This window comes from Haliaeetus albicilla, chromosome 4, assembly GCF_947461875.1.
Source record: "Haliaeetus albicilla chromosome 4, bHalAlb1.1, whole genome shotgun sequence".
Taxonomy (NCBI): Eukaryota; Metazoa; Chordata; class Aves; order Accipitriformes; family Accipitridae; genus Haliaeetus; species Haliaeetus albicilla.
In genome coordinates, this window is record NC_091486.1 from 496,654 (window position 1) to 521,697 (window position 25,044).

Below are 25,044 nucleotides of genomic sequence, written 5' to 3' on the forward strand. Positions count from 1 at the left end.
GAGAGGCTTCCCAGGGATGTCAGAACTGCCTTTGTAGCATAAAATCTGTTACCCTTTATGTTGAAAGATGTCCCATGCTTAAAGGCACCTGCTTGGATATAAAGCTCTAAACCCATTTCAGGATCAAGAAACTCTATAAATTATCCAGATGTATTCCTAAGACTGCTATACAGAATTTGGGAGAATCTAAGCAGGTCCACCCTGATTCATGATGCCAAAGTCTCATCAAGGGTCTCTCTTCTGTACTATGCAAAGCCATTTGATATAGAACAAAAATCAGAGGTAAGGTGATTTGAGGGCCCTTATAAAAAAAACCATACAAATTACAAGTATTTTAGCTAGAACAGACTTTAAATTATGCTTATATAAGCCATTGAGCACTGTGTTGTACTAATGAAATAATGCAGGTGTATCACAGTTTACAAAAATAATTCCAGTCTCTCTTCTGAGCAATATATCACCACTAGTAAAAAGAATGTATCACAAGAGCTGTTGCTTTCCTCATTATATATTTAAATAGCACACAAAAGAACATTATCCTGAAGAGAAGTTATTCCTAAATGTCACTTAATTCAACAAGACATTCAAATGAGCACCTTACATTCCGAGTTGCTCTTAAGAAGCAACTGACTGCTACAAATGTTCACAGAACGATTTGCTCAACAGAAAGAAAATGTACTTAGCTGTCTTAAAATTTTTATTTTTTTATTTATTTTACACAAGAGTTTTCAATTATTCTTTCCCAGGGTTCTCAAGATTTCTTGGTCTTATTCCCAACATGAGAGGATGTGCAAGAACACATCTTGTTTGAACAGAAAAGGAGGTATAAAGAATTTTAATCTACCTTCAGACAGAAGTCCAATTATAACGTTCTGCTATCAGAAAAAATAAAAATCTACCTACTTTGTACAGTATATTTCCTTCTTCCATCAGTTTCTGCAGCAGAATAAGGAGAATATCGGGTTTTGAGGTGGCCATTGCCCATGCTGCATTTCCTGCAAGTTAAATTTTAAGGATCTCTGACAAAAGGGAAGAAAGTATGTTTCTGATACCTATTCACACTAGAAAGCCTAATCCTACTTAAGTATTCCACCTGCATGGATTACTATTATTATGTGCATATATTTAAAATACATATACATCCATACATGCCCCCTGCCACCCCACATAGATAACAGCCAGATATTAAATGGTCCGACTCATGTCACCCCTGGTCTAAAGCCAGTATAGGACAGTATGAAAGTCACGGTAAAGTTCAGGCCTAAATAAGGATCTATATTTGATCATTCTTAGTACCCAAATATAATAAATGATGACTTAAAGGTACTACAGATTCAATAATTATCATGTACACATCTGCACCATCTGCTTGCCTAGCGATGATACATGATTTGCACGTGTATTTTTTGCCCACCCTTTGCAAAATGTACGATTCTCTAATTTATTAAAAGAATGCTATTTAAATGTAAAACTTCTTAATCTAAATCATTAATAGTGTCAGAATTAAGTATCACTAATAGCATAATGAAAATTTTCTTGTTTAAGTATATCATGATAGAGTAACCATATAAAGACTTGACTCCTCCAGATCTCCTCATCAACATACATCAAAGAAAGGAATAGAATAAAATTACTTAAGCATTTCCTCACTTCTGAAGTGAGTCTTGAGTGTCTGCCTTTAAAAGAAAGAGATTGATTTCTCTTGAGTGGGCATCTGCAAACCATAAAACCTGCAAAAATCTAGTATGTATTTCAAGATTTATTTATTTAATCTACTTTACAGAAATGACAGTAATTCTAGCAGAGCAGATATTCAGTTGTTTCTCTTGAGTGTAGGATAGTTTTACTGACCTAGTTTAGCTCCTTTTCTCAGTAGCATAACCACTACTGATGTATTACGACATCCGATAGCTCTGTCCAGTGGCCGCATGCCACTGTGGTCAACATGCTCAATCATTGCTCCTTTCTCTACCAAGTACTGCACCTGTGAAAAGAAACAAGACAAACCTTGTAACATGATTTTTGGTAGGAGAGGCAGAACAGTGAAATATTTAAGCTACCATCTAATCTTCCTTGAAGTATACTGTGTATACACTCCAGAGTGTGCTAAAGCCATTTTAAATCCATTGAACTGAATCCATTGAAGACAACACGGCATGGGAATGCAATCAAACTGCACTCAAGAGCTGCCATTAAGGTATTAAAAAAACCAACCCGCAAATTCCTGGAAGTACCTGTGTCAGAAAAACACTAAGAACAAAACATTATGCTTGTTGCCTCCTTTGTTCATGTTCAGCATGCCAATATGCAGACACAGCAACTCAAGCGTAAAGGCAGTAAGCTCAGAAGAAAGCAGAGCAGCAGTGTAGGCCCTGTGCTTTCAGCTTCAAGTACACCCTAACACAACAATGACAAGCATGAAGTGCAGTACCGGAATATGCTCCTAGGGTAGGACACAATGCTATACAAATACAATAAAGAGAAAATACACAGACTACTATTCTGTAATGTGAGATACTTAAAACATGCTAGTTAACAGTGTAAATACAAATTATGATGCTGAGAGACCACTTGTTCTATATGAAGAAAAACACATCTGTAATTTTATTCATTTCTTAACCATTTATTACAGCAGTCTAATACTGCAGTTTGACATAAATGCAGCAAATGTAAAATGCAGCAAGGGCAAATAAAAAAGTTTAAGAAAGCAAAGTAAATATGTCAGACACCATCAGCTTCCACCAAGCATTCACCAAGCATCCAGAGCAACAGAGTAATTCTCGTAATTGTCCATCAGCAATATTTAATTAAAAGTGCAACATATAGGAAATGACAGCAAGGCAGGTCTGATGTAAGCAATAGTTCTTTCACATAACCATTGCTTGCCCAAATGCGACTGGCAGTACTCTAGTATGGAGAGAGGTATTAACAATCCTTCTCACTGACAGGAAAGCTGCAGGCCTGCTGAGTGATCTCTTAATTAGTATTATTGCACCTTTGTCTGTTGCTCTAGCAGAGAGACCAGGCTGTTCAGCTGTATGAACTGCTGATGTGGCCAGTCTACCAGGTGGACTGGCAGTCTGTTCTACTCCAGTGCAGTAACCTACAGTGAAAGTACGTACAGGAGTCTGGCTACCGCTCATTCCCAAGCAGGAAAGAAGTCCCTCTTCAGGTCCCCAGTGTTACCTAGAAACACTTGCAGTGGCAGGAATAGCTCTGTGATGTGACTTCCGAAACATGTTAAAGCCACTACAGAATCTAGGGCTTATTTACAATTTCAAGTTAATCCTGACTAAGGCTGAATGGGACTTAGAGTGCTACAACAAGTAATACTGTATGGCAGCATTCTTATTCAAGAACTGCTGTTTTGAAACAGGACATTGTATATACCAACTCTAGAAATAAAGATGCTAGCAAGTTTAGGAGGCTGCGTATGCTATTCTTTCTAGCTTCCTCGTGAACTCTTGGATCTGTTTATAGTGCATGCAGATTTGAGCATGCCCTACCATGCAGGTTGCGGAAATTGCATTCCTATCTGGTTAGGCTTCTGAATTGTGCTTAATTACTGAGTTTTGAAGCTTGAGAACAAAAATATACGATCACTTCAAAAATCTGTGATTTTAAAGATGTAAAGAATTCTAAATCATAGACTTTAAACTTATTTTATACTTTTGATCTCAGTTATTGGCATGGCCCATTTCAGATTCAGAAAAACTTCACCTAAAATGCCTTAAAATCTTGTATTGTAACATTTACTATAGAGGAAGAAGGTAGTATGTGAGAAAGGTACAGGACTGAAAAAGGAACTTCAGTTGTTGTCCTGTTTCTGAAATGATCTGTGGAACAAACCGAGAAAAACTGAATTTACACCTCAGGCCCTGTACTTCCACATATATAGACTGGACAGTAACACTAAGATGTGCTCAGTGCCATCTTCGCAAGATGAAAAGTGTACGGATTTCTAACAGTTCTCTCCCTGTCATGCAAAGCATGTAAGATACCCATCAAAGACAAGCAATGCGGCCTTATGATGGAAAAGCAAAATCTTCCTGCATTTCATCTGTTGTAGGAAGAAGAATAATACTGCCACATCTTTTACTTGGGGTCTCTGTTCCACCTAAGGCACCCAACAGACTGGGACCCTGTCAGTTACCTCAGTGGGTTTGCAGAGGCTGAAAAGAGATATTTTCCTTTCACGTGCCACAGGTGGTTTTTTGTGTTTTTTTTTTTTTTTAATTCCAGTTCATCCAACACAGAAATTGTAAATGCTACTTTTTATTGAGATTTAAAAACTCATGAAGTACAACAGCATGCTCTATCTATCACAACTACATTGGTACTAAAACCTTATCTAGAAAATGCTTTTCTGAGTAAATACCTGCACTGCAGTCAAGATGCTAGCAGTGTAAGCATCTTGGCTACTTCCTCAAATTTCCTTTCTGTTTTGGTTAGCAGTATTTTTCTAAGCTTTGTTTTCTATTATGAAAATTCAATACATGCTTAGTTTTTCTGCTGTTAGTTCTACTTACAATATCAGCATCTCCATAAAAAGCAGCCAGGTCTAGAGGTGTTCGTCCATTTTTGTCTGTCTGATCAGTTGTTGCACCTTTCTCAACTAAATACTGAACCACTTGCCTGTGGCCTTTTAGACATGCCCAGCTCAAAGCTGTCAGTCCTTCTTTGTCCAGAGATGAAATAGTTGCACCTGTAAAATGAAAATTAACTTTGTTATGAAGATGTCCTGTTTAATAAGCAAAATTACCTAACTCACACAGATGCAGTCTCTGGAACGGCTGTGCAGCCTTGAATCACTATTTATTTTCTACCTTCAGAAAGCAGAAATTCCACAGTGCTCAAATGTCCTTCACAAGAAGCCACCATAAGTGGAGTTCGGCCTTGCTTGTCACTTAAATTCACATCAGACCCATGTTCCACTAGAAGTTTAGCAATCTGAAATACAAAATAGCAATTTAAAAATAAATTGGCAGATTTAGATTTTAGCCATAACAGCATGAACTTTTAAAGAAGAGGACTATGGTGTTATTTATAGCAATCATTGAGAAATCCTGCGCAACTCAAGCCATAACTGTTTGCAATTCAGGGCCTTCTCCTGACAGGAGTGTCCAGCATGAGGAAGGCTCCAGACTCTAAGGTCCTCTCTCCATTAATACAGAAACAGTACAGAGGATCTGAAATTGCCTCTGTTCTTGGTCTCAGAAATAAAATATTTTAACTCCCATGTATTATTTTTCAGGTATATTACAACTAAGGTTGTCATGCAGCCAATGTACTTCAAAATCCTTTGTATCGCTTTCAATAACTTAAAAAGTGAGCTTCTGAACACATCCCTTCGAAGCTGATGCAAATGTGTATTAGAAAATTTACACTAATTTATTACAGGACTGGGAGATGGGATGGGATGGGAGGAATCAAGGACCGCTTCCCAAAGGAATCCATTTAATTTGCAAATATGTGTCAGACCTGCCAGTGCCCCTGCCGTACTGCACAGAAAAGTGGAGGAATCCCCCTCCGATTAGGTCTCGTCACAACTGCTCCATGTTCAAGAAGTAATTCACAGACTTCCAGTTTTCCTCTTCCTGCAGCAGCTGTCAGGGCTAAAGAAAGCATTTTCATCAACATTATCTCTTAGCTGTTTTACCACGTCTTTTGACACATGCATGTTATGGGAATATTACTGAATCCCCAATTGTTTCAGCTCAGCTGCTCTGTAAGATTTTCATAACTACTTTCAGACTCAAATGAATTAGTCAGAATCAGGTTAAGTCAATAAGCCACAGGCATTCTCTAGTAAATAAAAAGATGATTCTCAAAGATAACAACTGTATCGTGTGCACAGCTTGTAGGTTAAAAGGAATCTTTATGAAAATTTTCGATAAACCCACCAGCCTGAGGCAGTTCTAGTTCCTTTTTCATTAATCATTTTCTTCATGACAAGAAAACTTAATCTTTTTCCATCAGGCCCTTCTCAAAAGGCGAAGATGATAACAGTTCTGTGATTCAACAAAGGGACTGTAACTCAAGTTTCAGTAGTACTGCTTACTTGATCCCTAGCAGTGATGTATTGCCAAACATCAGATATTTAGATCTCTGCAGAAAGTCTGTATCTTGGACAACTTAGCTTCATTCTGCACTAGTTAAAATTGCTTTCCCTGTTCTTCACGGTGAAAAACACAGTAGGTTATCAATCAATAGTTCTAATTCCTGTGTGTTTACCCTTGCTCTGGACTTCAAGGGATTCCTGTACATTTTTCAGTACAGAAGAGGCATCAACCTTCTAGTTCACCTTAAAAATCTTTTTGAACTGAACAGTGTATGTTGTCAAGAGTGAGTGCTCTTGACCTCCATCTAAAACGCAGTAACCTTGCAACTTTTAAACAGGTAGCTACTACTATCAGAGGACACCTTCTCAGCCCTGGCTGAAAACACCAGAGTATTGCAATTGCATGCATGCCTATATGCGCTGGTGATGGAGCAGTCCAGCACAATATAGTACCAAATGCGTCCATGTAGCACAATAATAAAACCATCGATACAATCTTTACTTTAGACATTCATAACATACAAAGTACTGCACATCTGTGTTCACAATATATGGCTTATGAGAAAGCAGGTAATTTCCACAGATCCAGCACTAGTATTTTGTGACTCTACTCAGTACTATAACACTGAAGTGTTGCTGTAAGGCATTTGCACAACTTGCCACCTTCTCCTATAGCTTATTATACTCCTTGCTTTTCCCTGGGACACTCATTGAAGCTTGAAAATAAAAAATTTTCCCCATCATTATTTTTCCCCTCTTCCATTTTGCTCACATCAACTTACTGTGTGTTTTAAATGGAGCTTGAAATTAAAATGGTTTTTTTGTTGTTTGTGTTGAAGCATCATCAGTAATGTTAACACTGTTTAGAAAAAGGGTTCATGTGCTAACTTCTGCAAGAATCAGCAAAAGGACTCTCCCCTCCATATTCTAAATCCTAATACCATATATTTTCCAATAAGAAGTTGGTCAAATTGTGAATTTCTTGTTACTAATTTTTTAGCATTTTCAAACATGATGAAGTAGAATTTTTAAAAATTCCAATGAATGCTGAAATTAAATGAAATTACAAACACTGCAGGAAGTAGTAATTTCATTTTTTTTTTTTTTTTTTAACAATATCTAACCCATTCACTCTTCACTTACTGATACTTCACTATGTTACAATTACATCAACTGTTGAGATCTCAAAAACTGGAATGTAACTCCTACAGGTATCACCATTAAAGGGGAAACAAACTATCTTGTTCAAAAATGTCACATTTTTTATTCTGTCAGTACCAGCCTTTTAGCTCATGGTGTAACTAACATTACAGCAACAATATAACTCCCTATACCTTATCCAGGTATAAAATGACTAAACAATTCCTCCAGTCAGCTTAAACAACATCAGGATTAAACTCTGGTCAGGAATTCCAACTATTCCACTCAAAAGGATCACCTCTGATCTGCCCAACGGCACTCTGCAAAAGCAAAGAGCAGACAAAATGATGCTATTTTCTATCACTTTTACTAGACAGTAAGCAATGCTCCGAATTAGCTAATCTGTATAGAACATAAGAGGCTGGAAAAACATCTCAGAGATGTCTTTAACCTAAGATTGTCTTTTCCAACTAAGACATAGTAATGTGCATTTTGAAAAGGGTAAACTAAGGAAATTTAGAAAACAGGCTTAAAAGTCTCCCACCCCTATATCCTCTCATATAATGTGTTTCACTTTATTTGCTATTTGACTTGCCTTGAACCTGTACTTTGTACAAACATGGCCTTCAGCTACATTAATGTGATAAAATACTGGGACCGGCAATGATGATCTTTAGCTGTCTTTCATTCTAAGACTCACAATATAAAATGCTACTGAAACAGCCTCCATAACGAGCAGAACCAACTTAGGATTCAAGTAGATAACAGCAATACAAATAAATGAACAGAAACAAGCTGTTCCCGAACATGTTACTAAATGAAAAGGAATGGTCTTTAAGGTTGTTCTATGCTGTTTCAAGGTGCAATGGATTTTCCCTTTTTGAAACAGGCACTCACAAAACACACTTCTCACTCCATCTGCCTCATACTTCTAAGTTTTATCACTATCCAGTTCCATACCTTGATCTCATTTACAAAACAGACAGCAAAGAACCATGCAGTACAATGCATGGGTCAGTTCACCCACACATGCAAAACTCCCAAGATTCCAGCAGCATGTAAGTTAGCATCCTTTCCACTTAAGTTTTTTACGTTCAATAATTGAAGAGTAATAAATATTTCATGTAATGCTAACCCTGGCTATCTTGACTCACTCTACAGGTTTTTCTTGTCCCAAACTTACTATTCTGTATCTCAGAGAGCACAAAAGTGCAACAGGGAACGGCTTGTAGTTCTCTGGACTCAGACCTTCACCTCCATAACAAATTAGGACTGGATAAGGAAGCACTTACTTAATGAATAAAGATTCCCAATACATTAGGTAAGAATTTCAGTACAAACTGTTGACAACAAAATATTAAAGGAAAATTACTTTAGCAACAGATGTACATTTTTTGGAATTCACTGGATTTGCAGCAAGAGTTTTGTATATGCATAGGAATAAAGAACATTTGCTTCTCCGGTACGTGAAGAGGCTACTGATGATCATTGAAAGAGACTGTTTTCCCACCTGCTTGTGCAATCTCAACTGTTTAAATGAAATTGAGATGTTACTCATATGGTAAAACAGGAAAACTTTCAGCTGCAGGCTGCACAGTTTACAGTCTGTCTTTAAAAAAATTTTTGGCATTTCCCATACATACAAAGGCATGTCTTTTCATCCATTGCCTAATTAGAACAAATGAGGCAATTGCCTAGCATTTCCTGCAAATAAATGAGGTTAAAAAAAAAAAATTCTCAAACAGATAATCCTATGAAATTCTACACTGAAGCTTGAAGCACTATATTTCCACAGACATTTTCAATTTAATTAGGAAATCAGTATTTTACAGTAATTTTAATCTAAAATAACTCTTCTTTTCAATACAGGAGATGAGTAGATTTAATAAGTTAAAAACTCTATACTTATAAACAGCATTTTATTATTAAAACTGGTGTTCTCCTGTGGCTTTTATCACAGAAAATTAAATAAAAAAAAAATCAAAATGAAAAACTCTTACTTCTTAAATGAGCAACTCTAATTAGGGAAAAATATGAGAAAGGAAATACCTGTTTCTCCCCACAAAGCATCAGTGTCATTGATGTCTATTTCATGGTCCTTTTCAATTGTCAAGATGTAACAAACCACCTGTCAAAAACAGCAGAGATAGAGTGAGTCACAAAAACCATCAGTTGTCACTTGCAAGATATAGCAACAGGTAAAAGATTTAAAACAAGTGAGAGTGCTTCTCTCTTAATGCATACGAATCAAAGAAAATTAATATTGTTCACAATCCATCAAAGCAAGTTCAGTGTGATTTTTAGTATGACTTGAAGACAACTGAACGTTACTGAAAGCAGTTTCTAAAAAAAGCCTAGTGCCCTTCTGTTGATTGGTTCAGGGGGTTTTACATGTTTATAATTTAATAAGCTCCTGTGTGACCTATGTATACCAGAATAATCAAGACAAACAATGCCAAAAATAAAGCATCCCAGTTCAGTGAGGAAATTCCCTATTGTCTAAAACAAAGAGGAAAAAAGAGAGTATTTGCACACATCTTGTAAGAGGAAAAACATATAAACAATGTGAAATAGTGATTCCTATGTAGCTGTTTTTCAAAATTTCTTCACAGAATGGTTTGAATACATTGTTAAATGCTAATTTTTAAACTTGAGATGAGTTAATAAATTAAGTTTTGCTCTGTTTTTGTTTTATTAAGGAAATCTATGTTTTGTAACCACCTACCAGTAAAAGATTCTTAAATTAAAACCTCTGCTAATGGCTATTTTAAACAGATTTTCTAATGGGCGACACCGTCACCGAGACTGCAGTAAGCAGGTAAGGGAGTAGAACCACACTAACAAAAGTTTTGGATGCTATGGGAAAAAGCAAAGGTAGGAAAGGAGAAAGTATATGGATATTTTCAGGCTGTATGAGAAGTGTTGTAAACAATGTATAGAAAATTCTAAAATTCAAAACTCTAGAATAAAATTTATTCAAAATTCATGAAACACACGGGTCTTCTTTCTAGCTAAGAAAAATAAAGCTTCTTATTGTCCTAAAAATAGAGAAAGATGGACATTTTCAGGTAAGAGTAAGTATTTATGATTAATGTGATCAATTTTGCTGATACTCAGGAGTTGACTGCTTTCATTTAATCAGTGGATAGCAAACAAGAACTTTTGAGAATGAAGGAAATCTCCATTAATTCAAGTTAATGATAGTTCAGAATCCTCCAATTTATATTCTGAGACAGTGATGGCTTATATATCATATAATAAATTAATTGCATAGACATACGTTTGAATCATGTAAACAACTTCAAAGATCAGATTCTTGATCTTATAGCAACTAAAAAATATATTTAAAAGAAGTAAATATTGAAATGGTTTTACGGAAGGGATTTTACGTTTCCACTTTTGGCACATCACTTGTAATACGTAAACAGGAAATTCCATCAGCCTACCGTGATCTTTATTCAAGTATCTTTACTTACTGATTACTTTTGTATCAAGGTTAAGATTTATTTTCCCAGTGAACAGAAGACATACTTCTATCACCTAAATATCTAAAGCATTTTGAGTATTTATGTGTTTACTTTTAGTGTTCCTTTTACTGAGCAATACTGTAACACTGACAAACACTTCTTTTATCATATACATCCACACAACTCCAAATTTCTGTCTTAAGCGACATTAAGCTGAAGTAAGCTAAAGTGTGTAACTTGACATGTGCATCAGGTTAAAAAAAGTTAAGCATGTGCATGTATGCGCAATATACAACTTGTTGCAGTATAAAAAAAAGAAATTCAACCTGAAGTAGAAACATACTAGGGTGGATCACTGATACAGAATATCATCATTACCACTAGAGATTTAGGACAGCTTCCAAGAACAGAGAGGAAAAAGTAGGCAGAAAATTACATATAAACAAATCCTGAAGCTAATAATATTACTGGATAATTATCTATAGCATTTAAAACAGCTGCTAAGAATGCATACTACTTTAAATATCAGAAGTTTCAATATTTCTGCTTTCCAAACTTCTTTTAAAAATAGCTGCAAGCATTGTTGTACAATTCTCATAAATTCAAACACATTTTGAAATATTTGACCTGACCTACCTGACAGTGTCCCATACTGCAAGCTGCTGTTAGAGCTTGTTGCAGTGCCTGACTTTTTCTTAGTGAATTTTGTTCTTGGGAAGGAGTCATCCAAACAACATTAAGCAAGTATTGAAGGATTTCACAATGCCCTCTCAATGCACAATGGACCAAAGCACACTGGCCTTTCTTGTCTACATAGTCAACCTGCATTGGGGGAAAAAAAAAATATTCAAAGTTAAAAAGTCTAGTGAAACACCATGGGGAGGAAAAGCTCTTAAGCACTGCAAGAGAGCAAATGTCACTCCTGTCTTCAAGAAGGGCAGGAAGGAAGATCCGGAGAATTACAGATCAAACAGCCTCACCTTAGTTGCTGGGAAGGGGATGGAAAAACTAATCCTGGAAAACATTTCCAAACACATGCAAGACAAGAAGGTGATCAGGAATAGTCAGCATGGGTTTACCAAGGGGCAATCATGCTTAACCAACCTGAGAGCCTTCTGCAACAAGGTGACTGGCTTGGTGGATGAGGGGAGAGCTGCAGATGCTGTCTACCTTGACTTCAGTAAGGCTTCTGATACTGTCTCCCATAACATTGTCATGTACAAGCTGATGAAGTACAGGTTACGTAAGTGCACAGTGAGATGGACCCAAAACTGACTGAACAGATGGGCCAGAGTGTTGTGATCAGTGGCACATGGAAAATGCTTCATGGAAGCCTGTTTAGATGTTCTGGACTCCCCTGCCGCCCTGCCCCAAGTTTATGTTTGTTAATTATATACTTATGTAATCAACAACAGGTTTTTTTGGGCCTCTGCATGACTTTTTTGGCTGCAAACATTGCAATCTTTGTGCATCAGCTTACCTTTGCACCTTTTTTGCACAACAGTGAAACTATGTTCATGTGACCTGCAGCAGCTGCATAACTAAGTGCTGTCATCCCATTTTCTGAAGTTCCATCAATAGCAGCTCCAAATTCTAGTAAAAGAGTGACCACTTCTTCATGTCCAAGGTGCGACTGAACACACAGCACTGGAGCATTATTTAGTACTTCAGTCCTATAATTCACATTTGCTCCTGCCAAGATCAGCAGCCGACTCACCTAAAATTTAATTTAAATAAAACATTTTTTTCCTCAGATTTGTCTGAATTTATTAAGAGACTTTGACATCTTCATTCAGGTACTCATATGTTACTCCCTAATTCTGATGCAGATTTTATTGGCAGATGTCGACTTTATCACATATGTAGCAATATGAAAGTTTAAAATCAACTGTTAGCACATAGATTATTGTACTACCAAACTGTGAACTCCCAATAGAACTCACCTCTCCCCTGAAACTCACTACTCTCTCAGCACAATTTCATCTGTGTAATTTGCTACTACTCTGCACATTTACATAACTGACTCCATTAACAGAGAGCCAGAGTGCATAAAAAGCAACCCCCAAAAATTATCAGCGCGTGTGTGTGCGCGCATACACGCAAATTTCCGATCAAAAGGCCTAGCGGTTGGCTAAAATTGCAACTTGTCAACTTGGATTTCCCCATCCATAATCCAGGGATTCAAATAATAGTGCAAAGTTCTGGCATTTTACAGCCTTTCACTCTCACAGTATTGCCTCCTTTACAGTTCCCTTAATACTTCCCCATATAAAAAAAACCATGGCTGAAGTCTGCCCAGCAAATCAGGCCATACATCTGGCTCCCTGAAAATGCATCCACACGCTTATCTACACTACAGAGTGTGGCTACATCAGAGTCAGGGTGAAACCCTTCCTTCCATCAAAACTCTCAAGGAGAACTGAACTGGACTTTAACAACAGCTTTAAAAAGTACATGAAGACTTGTTATAAAGGAGTTCAGTTACAGATGCATAGTGGTGACTTTTTTCTTCTCCAGCGTTACATTAATTTTGATGTTCATCAACAGTTACAGCAACAGTGGCAGGTGAAGCACTGATTGTACATGAATGCTTATTTTCTTACCTTCACATTGGGCGTATAGATGTTTCTAAGAGAGGCAAGGGCTGCAGACAGTCCATCAGTACTATAACCAATCCACAAGGCTTGAAGATGACTGGAAGAAATCCCAGTCCTTTTACTGAGACCCTAACAGAAATGATATAACAGGAAATCTCTCTATAGGATTAGAAATACTATTTACATCTACATCTCATCAGTATAAAGAGAAGTAACAATACTGTTTGTTAGCACTACCAAGTATTTTGCATAAGCTTCTAAAAAATTATTAAAGCAACTCAGAGGAGAATCTGTAAGACGCATTCATATGAATAGATCATAAAACCTATTAAGCTGTAAGCTTTACCTTAAAAATATGAGCTTTAAGTATATGATGACCAAGTTCCATAGTTTGTTGGCGGTTTAACTTTCCTTCTTGTCGAGAAAACATGAAAGCCAGCAGAGCATGTCCATTCCTAGTAAAAAGGATTAAGAGAGAACTGCTTTTATAAATATACTTTCCTAAGTATTCTAACACTTCTGTATGCCTGTCACAATAGCTCGACTTTCTTTGTCACACTACTGAAACATACCACTACATCTAAAAAAAATTCTTTCTGTAACAAAATAATGCAAAGAGAAAAAAGGTAAATTTCAAAGTTGAAACACACTCCTAATATTTCTCTACTGTCACCTCACAAGAGGCCCATGTCAGAACCAGTGCAGCTTTGGACACCGATTTGCATACTGCTCCCTTTTTGTATTGTTTCATCTCACAGCCAGAAACTGCAGGTACCTCAGATAAAATCCAATCCTTTTAGAAGATCTGAACCCTTTTGAAATTTGAGATAAAATGTGTATTTAGTAATTCTACATCTACATTAGTTGGTGTTCTAGGAAACAGTGGAAATGGCATAACCCTGAGAAAACAACGTTATCATATACTGTACATTAATCAGACTGTATACTGGAACTGAACAATTAACCATACGCTAATTAGACTATTCATCTGGGGGATGAAGTTGCGGGGAGCTTCTCACCCCACCTTCAGAAATTTCTTAACAGAACTTTTCAAAAAAAGGAAGCTTTAAGTAAGACTAGGCAACACTCCACCTTCTGTTACAGCACGCACCATGCATCATGTATCAATGGGCCCAGGGTGCAGCTAGCAACGTTGAAAAACGGTAGGGGCCAAACAGTCTGCAACCCTGGTAATTCCACCTGCTGAACTGTTTTTGTTGAATCCACTCAAAAGCACAGAGAAGTCTTGGGTTGGTGCTAATTTTAAATGTCAGCATTATTTATTCTTTCATAAAAACAAACAAAGTAAAACCCTGAAGAATATGAAAAAAATGGAAGATGCAGACTACAAGAATATGCATGTACAATAACAGCTTATTGTCTCCAATTTAACTAATTCATGCTAAGTGAAAGAAGGTGAGATGGAACAAACTGAAACAATGCCATGAGGATATAATTATAGAACAAAATGTCTTAATATTTTTATGTTTAAAAGAGCCCAAATGATCTGTTCTTTCTATTCCTGCACTCTAAATAGACAAGGTACTGCTGCACATAATTCTCAACAATTTTGCTATATTACTAACAAAATAGTACTCATTTCTCCATGAAGGTAGCAAAGTCAAATGCAGATCTGCAAATTCTACAAAGTCAATTATGCATTGTAACCTCTGATACTTCTAACTCTGATACTTCTAAGCATATAGAAGTTTTTATTTTGGAAAAAATTAGGCATGCTTGTGTTTTAACATTACTCTTTCCTCTCACCAATTGTTGCAACCAATTATATAAAACATAATTGCAGTTATTTGAACATGATCTACCACAGGTTTCATTTACCTTGGCTCACATAAGAAGTCAGTATTTTCACCATCTGCTCTCCAAACAAGCCATTCCCTGAAGGAAGGATGGCAGAACATGCGTGTTTTGTCACGTCTTTTTATCAGAAAACATGAAAGGGCTTCCATCCTTTGGCTGAAGTCTTCCCATTGCTGTTCACCATTTATTTGGCCTGCATTAATAGCTTGGAAAATCTGGTCATCTGTCATGGGATGTAGGGATGCCAGTGCCACATTTAATATTGGCAGGGCTCGCTCAAAAGCAGAGTTTGTCATGAACTTCATATTGCACTGAAGTAAGTACAATTCTGATAGAGACACTGGAACAACCTTGTAGCTTGCACTTTTGATTACTAAGTGACCTTTTTGGAAAAGATCCAGAGTGAGTTTCAAATAGAGGTAAGATCCCAGGCTTCTCATGATCAGGTGATTACTCACTTTCCCAATAATAGCTGCATCAGCTTTTCCATTTAAAGATATGTTGTTTACAATTTCCTGGCTGTTATTAATTCTGTACTGAATATAAGCATTCAAGTCATCATGAATTTCTTTGTTGTCTGGAAAATTGTCCAGGGATATTGCGATAAAGGGCAGTGAACTTACTACTTCCTATGAAGGGAAGAGGGGGAAAAAAACAGGAAAGGAAAAAAAAACAAAACAAAAAACAAACCACACAGGCATTACAGTATTCCAGCACTGAAAATTCAACAATGCATCTTTGCTATATTTCTCTTCTGTAATGAGTACCAGACAGATTAAAAATAAATTTAGTATCTCTGTGATGGCTTTGCAAATATTGTCCCCTGGTAACAGGTACAACAGTATTTTTACATTTCATCATTTTTCATAGGAAGGTCTCAAATATTTTACTGACCAAGCTCAGCAAGGCAACTAAAGGGGATAAGCTATAGAAATGATCACTTCAAAATTAAGGGAACAGAAAACAGTTACCAGAATTGTACCCTAAGATGGGCCAGGGGAAAGGGGGAGGTAGAAGGAATAATCTATTAAGAGGGAGTGATTTATTAAGAAATATCAGAAGTGACAAGAGAGACAAGAATCTCCTCATTATTACATCTTCCTGTCACAATGTACCAGAAAGGTACCATCCACACATATACAGCCCCCCATTTAGTTTAAGGCAAGTAACAAGTATGGGACAAGTCAAGACACTTCAACAGGTTTACTGTAACACATTTTTATGTCTAGGTAACACAGAACACATTTATGTTTATGTAAAGAAAGATCCAAAAGACCTAAAACTTCTTACACAGAGGCATATATCATAAGGGTTTAACAAACATCTCAACACTTTCACAACACAAAAAGGAACTCTCTACTCCACTTTGAATGGATTTCAAAAACCTGAACTTTCAGGAGGCTAGTAAGATGTTTTGATCACAGACGGATACTTCTCCAGAGAGAAAACCATCTCTACTATAGAAATCCCTCATTAAAAATAAAATTTAGTTGAGAACTAAACTCTTCAGCCAGTTAAATGCTTAGGGTCCTAGTGGCAATAAGGCAGATATGAAATAAACTCTCAGAAGGTCATACTGAAGCACACCTGCACCTTAACATTGTCAAAACAGACACAAAATCGTGGAACAGTTTGGGTTGGAAGGGACCTTTAAAGGTCATCTAGTCCAACCACATCACACATCCAACTTCACATCAGCACTGTCTTGCACCTTGTCAGCTTGGTGCACAGAACAACTCTGGAGCCATCAGCCTACTTCTGTCCAGATCTACTCTCAACTGCATTAGTAAACAGCTACCACAGAGCTGGACTCAGTCCTCCAAGTTTTCTTCAAGAATGAGGGATGCCTAGTCAAGCAGCAGTATAGGACTGATAGAGCTGTATCTCAAGCACTGTCAAAATATATAAAGGGCGCTATATCTCAGAGATATGGTAAAAGACTAAAAGAGACACACCTTCTTTTTTAAACTGAAGTGAACTGAAGTTGACTGTCTTAAAACAGCCTGACTAGTGCTGGAAACAAACCCAGAACTTTTGTTCAGAACATTACTGTCCAGCACAGAAAACCAGGAATTCTGTATGGCCTCACTTAAACACCCTCAGGATTTCTGCAAGTATCTCTTAGCTGCTTAGCTCTGACAAAATGCTTTAACCAGAAGTTTTGAGACTGGTTTTTTTCAGGGGCAGCAAACAGATGAAGAGATGCAGAGATCAATGGTAATAAGGCCAGAAATCAATCTCATCAACATAGATAGTGGAATTGTGGCTTATCCCTTCCCAAAAAGTAAAAATCCAGAGCTTAATACCAGCAGAAATACACTCCAACAAGTAAACATTGAAGGAAAAAAATCACTATGGGCTTCTAATTACTTTTATTTTTATAAGCTTTCAATCATTCATTTATCTATTTCAATCTTGAAGGCCAAGGAAACATAATCTGATTTCACCACTTCGTGTATTAGCAATTCTACTAGCATACCCAGGAAAGTGATTCAAAACAAAAAAGGCCTACAATATCATACTTGTGCACTGTAAATAAACATGCAACAACAAAGTAAGGAAGGAAAAAAACCCAAGAGACTTTACTTTGAATTCCTCTAAATCCATCATTTTTCATAATAATGGAGCTGCACCAATAATAAAAGATCACTTAGTCTTTGAGGGTAAGAAAAAAGTTAAAAGGTGTTTTTACCTGGAAGTTAGTTCTTACAGTGACAATGAGCTTCAGCCAGGGAGGAAACTTACAGATTATGTTTGTGATAAATGAAGAAAGTGTGTCACCATAATCGGGTTTATGAAATTCAGCATCATTTAAACCGTCTATCAAAATTATGTAGTCTTCCTCAGGAATTTTCTGCTCTGAAGTATGAAAATAAGGAAAGGATTAATACAAATTCTCCTATCAAGTGACTTATTTTATCCCCAAATTTTGAACATCAAGAAATAAAAACATATCTTTATGCACAGCAATACTCCTATGGCATTTAAGCATTACTTAGGAGATTAAAAACATTTGGAGATATGAAACAACGTTGCCATAAAATGATAAAAAGTGGAAGCAATCACCTACAATAGTGTTTTTTACTGCACTATTATTATGGATCTATTTCAAAACTCATTTAAAAAAGAGTTAAAAGATTAAACAAGGCTGTTAACATAAGAGATGCATGGATATGGGAAGAAGGCATATGTAGGTTGTTTACGCTACTAGTTAACACTACTTTTAATTATTAGCTATTTACTTAAAACTTATCCTTTTTGGACTTACCTAACCAAAAAAGTTTACAATTTGCAAAAATCATAAAGGCATTGGTTTACACTTTCAGTTCTGAGGAGAAAAGGTTATTTTGCAACAGCTTGAGAAGCTACCAATATTCATTTTGAGCACTTGCTAAGGATGAAAATCTCAGGGGTAAATGTAAGATATGCCAATGGATTTCACAGGAATTTTGTTGACTGTCAACGAAATTCAAGACTGCAAACCAGTTTTCATAGGAACGACATATGCTCTGTTCATACATGGGCCCATCTCCTCCCTTGCCTCGCCATATATCAAGTACCTGCACAAGCTGGCACATACTGTGAAGCTAGATGTTTTCAAGGAGGATTTTGCTAGGTTTTTTTTTAAAACCAAAATCATGTTGTTACATGCTTTTCTGGAAAATTACCATATCAATTTTAAAAGCAAGCAAAACCACACCCACTTTGCAGGTGTTTAGGCACAGAAAATTACAAAACAAATAAGTGTGGCAAAACTCAAAAGCATCTGAAAACAAAATCCTTTAATGCAAATGTGCCAGCCTTAACTTCAAGCTACAAAGTTATCCTTGAGCTTTCTGGCAAAAAACCCCCTGTGAAGCTTCCACGATCTTTAGCAAGTTTCACAGAATTTTATTTTAAAACATGAAACAACTGTTCAAAACCTACCTATTATTGTTACAAACAACTACCACAATTAAGGAATCCCTTTCTCTGGGAATATTCTGCTTTATTTATTTCTCCTAGAGCATTAAAATACATATTCTTAGATTTTTTTTCACGTTTTCTGCAGTTTAGCTTCAGTTTCCAAGTCACTTCCTGCTTAACCTACCTTTCCTGAGGTTTGAAAGTGGTTCCAACACTCCCCTTTTAAAAGCTGCTGCTGGATCTTGGACACAAGATCTCAGACTAAGCATGCTTTGTAAATGAGGCTCTTTTATTAGAAGATCTCTGTATGCTGTTAATTGATTTGAACGACAAAGTAAAGCTGCAATACTGTGCACGAATTCTGGGACAAGACACGTGTATGTGTTGTCAGCTTGACAATAGTGATAAGCAACGACCTGAAGAATTAAAAAAAAAAAAAGTGTTACCCCTTCAATATTTAAGTTGGTTACTAGTTAGTCCAATTATGATAAAGTGTTACTAAATTCCTCTTTCAACTACAGAATATTTTTCAGTGTTAGAACAATTATCCAACTCCGCAACTGATCTCAGATGGTCTGTGTCAGAGACACAGAAAGGAAGACAATGAAATAGATTTTGACCTTGCAGGGCATGCAAAGAGGAAAAGAAATCAAAGTGTCAGATTCTGGCAGGAAAACAATAATCTGAGTTCATGCCATTTGGATACAGTGGGTAAACAGCTAAGTAACCAAGTAGTACACGGAAAATAATGAGGCTCTGACTAAGCAACCTGTTAGCTATAATTTAATAACATTGTGTCACACACTGTAATGTCCCAAGGACTAATTTGATCATTATCAGGCAAAAGTAAATGACAGACAGCTATTAAAGACATCCTCATATAGCAAATAGAGAAAGAGGACAACTGGCTTTATTCTGATTATTGCAAAAGGTATGTATTACTTAAAAATATAACATAGGGCACATTTCTTGGGGGGGGGGGGGGGGAATCAAACCGCAAGGAAAACATGGTGTTCACAGTAAATAAAAAGCTTTCACTTCAGTAGCTTTCGTAACATTTTTTCCAACTAATACACATCACCTTAAAGACTGCAACAATAACCTCACGTTTTCCTCGCAACTATTTGCATGAAGTAAGCAATTCAGACATTAATTATTTTTACTACTTAAGCAAAAAATAAAACACATCATAATAATCTAATGCAAAAATAACTTCAATGGCTTACTTCAGACTCTTAGAGTATGGAAAATAGACTACATTCAGACTCAACCTGTATCATAGAATAAAGATGGATTATACACAGATAAAACATTTTATCTTTTTTTTTTTTTTTTCTCCAGAGGTTTGCTTTTGGAAGGTACACTAAGCATCTACCTGTAGAGAACACACAGCCCCTTTTGCAAGTAAAGGATCCCAACTTCCCATACACACATAAAACAGATGTGAAATTTTTAACGCAACTCCTTCTAAGACCAAGCAGAATTCAAGTAACAACTTCAAAGGTAGAAACGGTAGGTAGCTGGTTTCACCAGTCATGAATCATACACATCTTTTAGAAGTGTCCAAGGTTACTGCCAGTTCTCCCACCACTGACTACTGACATACCCAGGAGGCTTTGCAAAGCAGACTGTCTCCCCCAGTGTTAGAGGTTTTCTAACATACTGAAAATCTATTAGTAAGTGAAAACTGACCTTTGAAGCAAGGCGTCTCACAGAATCACCTGTTTGATTTTGGTATTCAGGAGTACCAGGACAATTCAGAGTCTTCATTGTATTGATACTACTTGTTGGAGGAGCAGACAGGGGTAACTGACTTAAGGGAATCTCCTGACAGGAGTCACCACCTATTTTTTTAAAAGGCAACAAATACAAAAGAGACCAAATTTGCTGATAGCAGATTGTTTTACAGGAAAACACCACAGAATATCCTTTACTGCTAGAGTGAACATTAAAACTGAACACTAGCATTAAAAGAAGCCTGCAACTAGTCTGATAAATACAGGCCATATTTGCAACTTCACAATTTTAAAACAATTCAACTGACTTTTGAGGAAAACTATAGCATTACTGAAAGCAAAACCATGCTGATGTGAAGAATTTCCTTACGAAAATTATATATGTGATGACACATTTAAACTAATAGTTATTATATGACTGAACTCTTGAAAAATATGAACAATTCATCATTATTATTAATACTATTATTATTTGAAGTGTCAGCAGGGGAAGTAGCAGTAATGACAGTCACACCATCTGTCCAGTTAACACAGGCACTGGATTGGTCAGGTGATAGAATCCTATGGATCCCGGTAGAAGACAGAATGGGTTTCTCCATAGCTTCATTCTTGCCTCTACTGAAATTCTATGGAAAACACCTGGTAGCAAAAAGCATGTGATACACAGTGGGGAAGAAACATGTCACTTCTCTCTTTCCAAACTAATGGGAGAACAAGCTACTCCAGTCACACTACCAACAGAGTTTAGGGTACACACTGCCTGACAGAAGGAATAGATTCTACATATTGTCTCCATTTCACTGTCTCTTTTCACGGGCTGAGCCCACGCTATATTATGTGGAAGGTATTTGTCAAAGCATACAATTTTAACAGTTTCCTTTCCTCACTGGAGGAAACAAGTATTTGGTGAGGAGTTGATGAGGCCCCACTACCCTAAGCCAAAAAAGCAAACAACATTCAACGCTTATTATCAGCACAATAACCAAACAATTACTCAGAAAAAGAACGTACTTTTGGGGGATGAATTAGGGCTATTTGAAGCTATTTGCCTCATGCGACTTCCATGGCAGCTGAGTGCCACCAGCCGTGAAATAATTGCAGTCTTCCCAAATCCCACATTTCCAGTAATGACTGCTCCTCTGTTCTCTGCTGGATCAGTATTCTTCAATCTTTCTTCAATCGCTTGAAACAGCCATTCTCTTCCAACAAACACCGAGTCTGTTGTTATACTTGGCACTTCAAACAATAGTGGCTTCAGCAAAATGTCTTGAGGCTTATAGGGGATGAAACGAGCTGAGAAGAGGTGGCAGGGAGAAAAGTTTATTAGAAGAAACTCGACATGCAATAAAACAGCACTGTTTCAGATCATTTAATTCAGTGACCTTGTTAATAGCATTCATAATCAGGCTTCTTAGAGCTAAAGACCGATTTGCTCAGTTCAAGTAGCCTCCGTAATTCCTATGTGAATTAAATTCTAGGAGAGAAGCTACAACTATGATTTGAGGATTTTTTACAGTTGAATTTGAGTTAGTAAGTTGCAGAATCCAAAGGTTTTCTTAAAAATGCATTAATAATTCTATAAATGGGGAACTGCCAAACATTCAGTTTAGAGTGAACTACAATGCTGAGCATCTCAGTGTCAGGTCTTCAGATCTGTAAAGACATTTAGAGAGAAACAGAAAAAGGTACAGAGAATAAATAAATTTTTCTGTTTTAACACTCCCCATATTTTTAAAGTACTGTAAAAAAAAAAATTACTACCCTGTTTTTCTGTACTTTTGAAGCCACAAGAATAGAAATTACACAGCACAGCTGAAAGTGTAGTCATGTTTGATTACTTTAATCTATACATTTGGCACACCTGACAAGACTTACAGAGAGAAGAGTAATTTGGGTTTGGTTGCATAAAATGCATTAAAATTTACAGAAATAATAATGTTCACTTATATAATGCTGAGGATTCATTAACCAAACCTAATGTTACACAAATGCTGTTTCAGCATTGATCTACGACTATCAAAAAACATAAATGAAAGAGAACAGCACAGCACCTATACATGATCTCAAGATCAGTTTTACCAGGAATTTGCTTAATTTGTTCTGCTTTTAGTTGTCATTGGTTGTGACGGATGCACTCAACTTCTCTACCAAACCAGTGGTAGTTTGGTTCAGGCTCTAAAGGAGGTAGAGCCCTGAGCTGTAACCAGGCCAAGAACTTCTCTGGAAACCCACAAAGGAGCAGAGTGACACAGTGAGCATCAATGCATATGAGCTTGGAACACTGATCATTCGATTAATACACGAACAGCAGGTGGTTCCTCCAAGACTCATTCACCAAAGAACAAAGAAAGTTGTGGGTACAAGGAGTCTCATGAATACCTTTCCCATCACATGCAATTTGACTACCAGCCAACCACTTTATCCCATAAATATGACAGCCTAAGTGAGCCTTCTTTGAGCTCTCCCTGCTAGGCAGCGTGGCTGCACAGCAGTGATCTCCCCTTGGGCTGGGACGCCCCTCAAGGTTGCTCCTCAAGGCAGAGACCTCACACACTGCACATCTTTTGCAAGTGACCGATATTGTGCATAACCTTGTGTTACAGTGCACTAAGATTTTGTCTTGGTAGCTTTGAATCATTATATCCTTTGTGCAGTAAGTAATAGAGTGAACCTTGCCATCAAACTTTGTTAAGTTGCACTTTTACAACATCCTATTTCAATAAAACCGCTTTTGCTGATACCTTAAGACAGTGGTTCCTTAAGTGGTCTAAATCACCCATTTATGATGTTGGTAAATTAACAGAGCCTGCAGATGACTACATTAGTTAAGAGGAGAAAACAAAAAAATCGCAGACATCACCTGCATTTAACATAAACCTGCTATTTTCAGACTCAAAGACCAGAGATATTGAAGTATATATTAGCCACAAGTTAAGTGTGATGCTATCAGATCAGTTTTCTTCCTAAAATAGAATTCTAGTGACAGCCTCTTGAAGATTTTAAATTCAGCATAGTATTTCTTAAATTGCAATACACTGCTACCTGAACATCACATGATAAAATCTAGCAGTCAAGAAAATATTCAGAACAGTTCCTGAACACTGGTATTACACAACTTCAGTTTGGAGATTCACATGATCTGCGCTGCACTGCCCATGCACACTTAGATAAACAATATACTGATTTCTTATTAAAAGCTATACATTCAATTTCTAAGCCACAACATTATGGAGGAAAAAGTGTAAGCAAGCATCTTATTTTCAGACAAGTTGAGGGATCTTTCAGGAGCACTTTGTGGGACGGAAGCGTTTACAAGGATCACAGAACATCCATGTTACAAAACTACTGAAGAACTGTATGACTGTGTCAAGACAGATGCAGATGTAAATATGTATACCTTTGCTTTCCTGCTGCATTCTTCCACCAGCAGTGTTGTGCCAAGGTAAGCGAATTGAAGTGCGTAAAGGAGTATTTCTTTGTCCATCCAAATAGCTCAGATCCTCCAGTTTGGTTGAACTTGTTGCTATAGTATTAAAGGATTGAAGCTTATTTTTCTCTCAGCATAAGTTACAAAGAACATTATTATTTATTACAGTTCTTTCCTCAACATAGTACTTACAGACAAGTTTTTCTAGACAATGGCATTGGTTGAAGTCATTCATGTTATAACATTTACAAAATGCTCTTCAATCAAGTTCACTAAAGATTCAGTTGGATTTTTTCCCCTTTCAGATGGCCTTCACATCTGCCTTAACTTCCTCATGTGGTAAACAGTTCTCATCTTAATACAGTTTCCTTTTTTACTATGAGAACAACCATTTCAGTAAGGTCAGAGGTGTTAGGAACAGGATCAGATATTAGCTGCTAGTATACTATCTCTGAGGAAATATTTATATTCTTTGTGTATCAAATGCTACAGAATTCTGGATAACATTTTTTTATTTTTCTTCAATCTTTAAACCAAAATGATAGCTATACAAAAGAAGAACTGAAAATTCAGAGAACATATTTGCCAAGTTATGTCAGGAATATATACTTTTTCACCAGAAATAAACCAAATGAATATTCACATTAAAAAAGCAGTTTTCAAACTGGTATCAAATTCAAAATCTTCCATCTGTTGGATGGACAACACAGCAAGACACAAGCAATTCAGATTCCCAGAGTGTACTGACAACAACTTCCTGGCACAGGTGACTGAGAAGCCAAAAAGGAAAGATGGTCTGCTAGACCTGATACAAACAAGGAAGAACTTGTCATAGATGTGAAAGTTGAGGGCAGTCTTGGCTGCAGTGACCATGAGATGGTGGAGTTCAGGA

At 36.8% G+C, this 25,044-nt stretch overlaps 2 protein-coding genes across 11 annotated transcripts in view; one reads left to right on the forward strand and one right to left on the reverse strand.

Annotated features, from left to right (window-relative positions):
• The window catches only part of WDSUB1 (WD repeat, sterile alpha motif and U-box domain containing 1), a 40,849-nt gene extending 39,953 nt beyond the window's left edge, over positions 1 to 896 (forward strand). Inside the window, exon 11 of the mRNA XM_069780587.1 lies at positions 747 to 896. Within this exon, the coding sequence (XP_069636688.1) occupies positions 747 to 811 (65 nt within the window). The 3' untranslated portion in view covers positions 812 to 896. The remainder of the gene's footprint in view (positions 1 to 746) is intronic.
• The window catches only part of TANC1 (tetratricopeptide repeat, ankyrin repeat and coiled-coil containing 1), a 119,554-nt gene that overhangs the window by 6,701 nt on the left and 87,809 nt on the right, over positions 1 to 25,044 (reverse strand). For 9 of the 10 annotated variants that reach the window (XM_069780567.1, XM_069780566.1, XM_069780573.1 and 6 more), the window contains 16 exons: positions 24,123 to 24,248; positions 21,737 to 22,018; positions 20,682 to 20,833; positions 19,174 to 19,405; positions 17,776 to 17,942; positions 15,105 to 15,712; positions 13,612 to 13,720; positions 13,272 to 13,394; positions 12,149 to 12,385; positions 11,305 to 11,490; positions 9,251 to 9,329; positions 5,482 to 5,615; positions 4,827 to 4,950; positions 4,530 to 4,705; positions 1,852 to 1,984; positions 904 to 995 (listed from right to left, as the gene is read on the reverse strand). In XM_069780567.1, coding sequence (XP_069636668.1) covers positions 904 to 995; positions 1,852 to 1,984; positions 4,530 to 4,705; positions 4,827 to 4,950; positions 5,482 to 5,615; positions 9,251 to 9,329; positions 11,305 to 11,490; positions 12,149 to 12,385; positions 13,272 to 13,394; positions 13,612 to 13,720; positions 15,105 to 15,712; positions 17,776 to 17,942; positions 19,174 to 19,405; positions 20,682 to 20,833; positions 21,737 to 22,018; positions 24,123 to 24,248 — 2,960 coding nt within the window. The remainder of the gene's footprint in view (positions 1 to 903; positions 996 to 1,851; positions 1,985 to 4,529; positions 4,706 to 4,826; positions 4,951 to 5,481; positions 5,616 to 9,250; positions 9,330 to 11,304; positions 11,491 to 12,148; positions 12,386 to 13,271; positions 13,395 to 13,611; positions 13,721 to 15,104; positions 15,713 to 17,775; positions 17,943 to 19,173; positions 19,406 to 20,681; positions 20,834 to 21,736; positions 22,019 to 24,122; positions 24,249 to 25,044) is intronic. The other variant, XM_069780571.1, reaches the window with a different exon arrangement.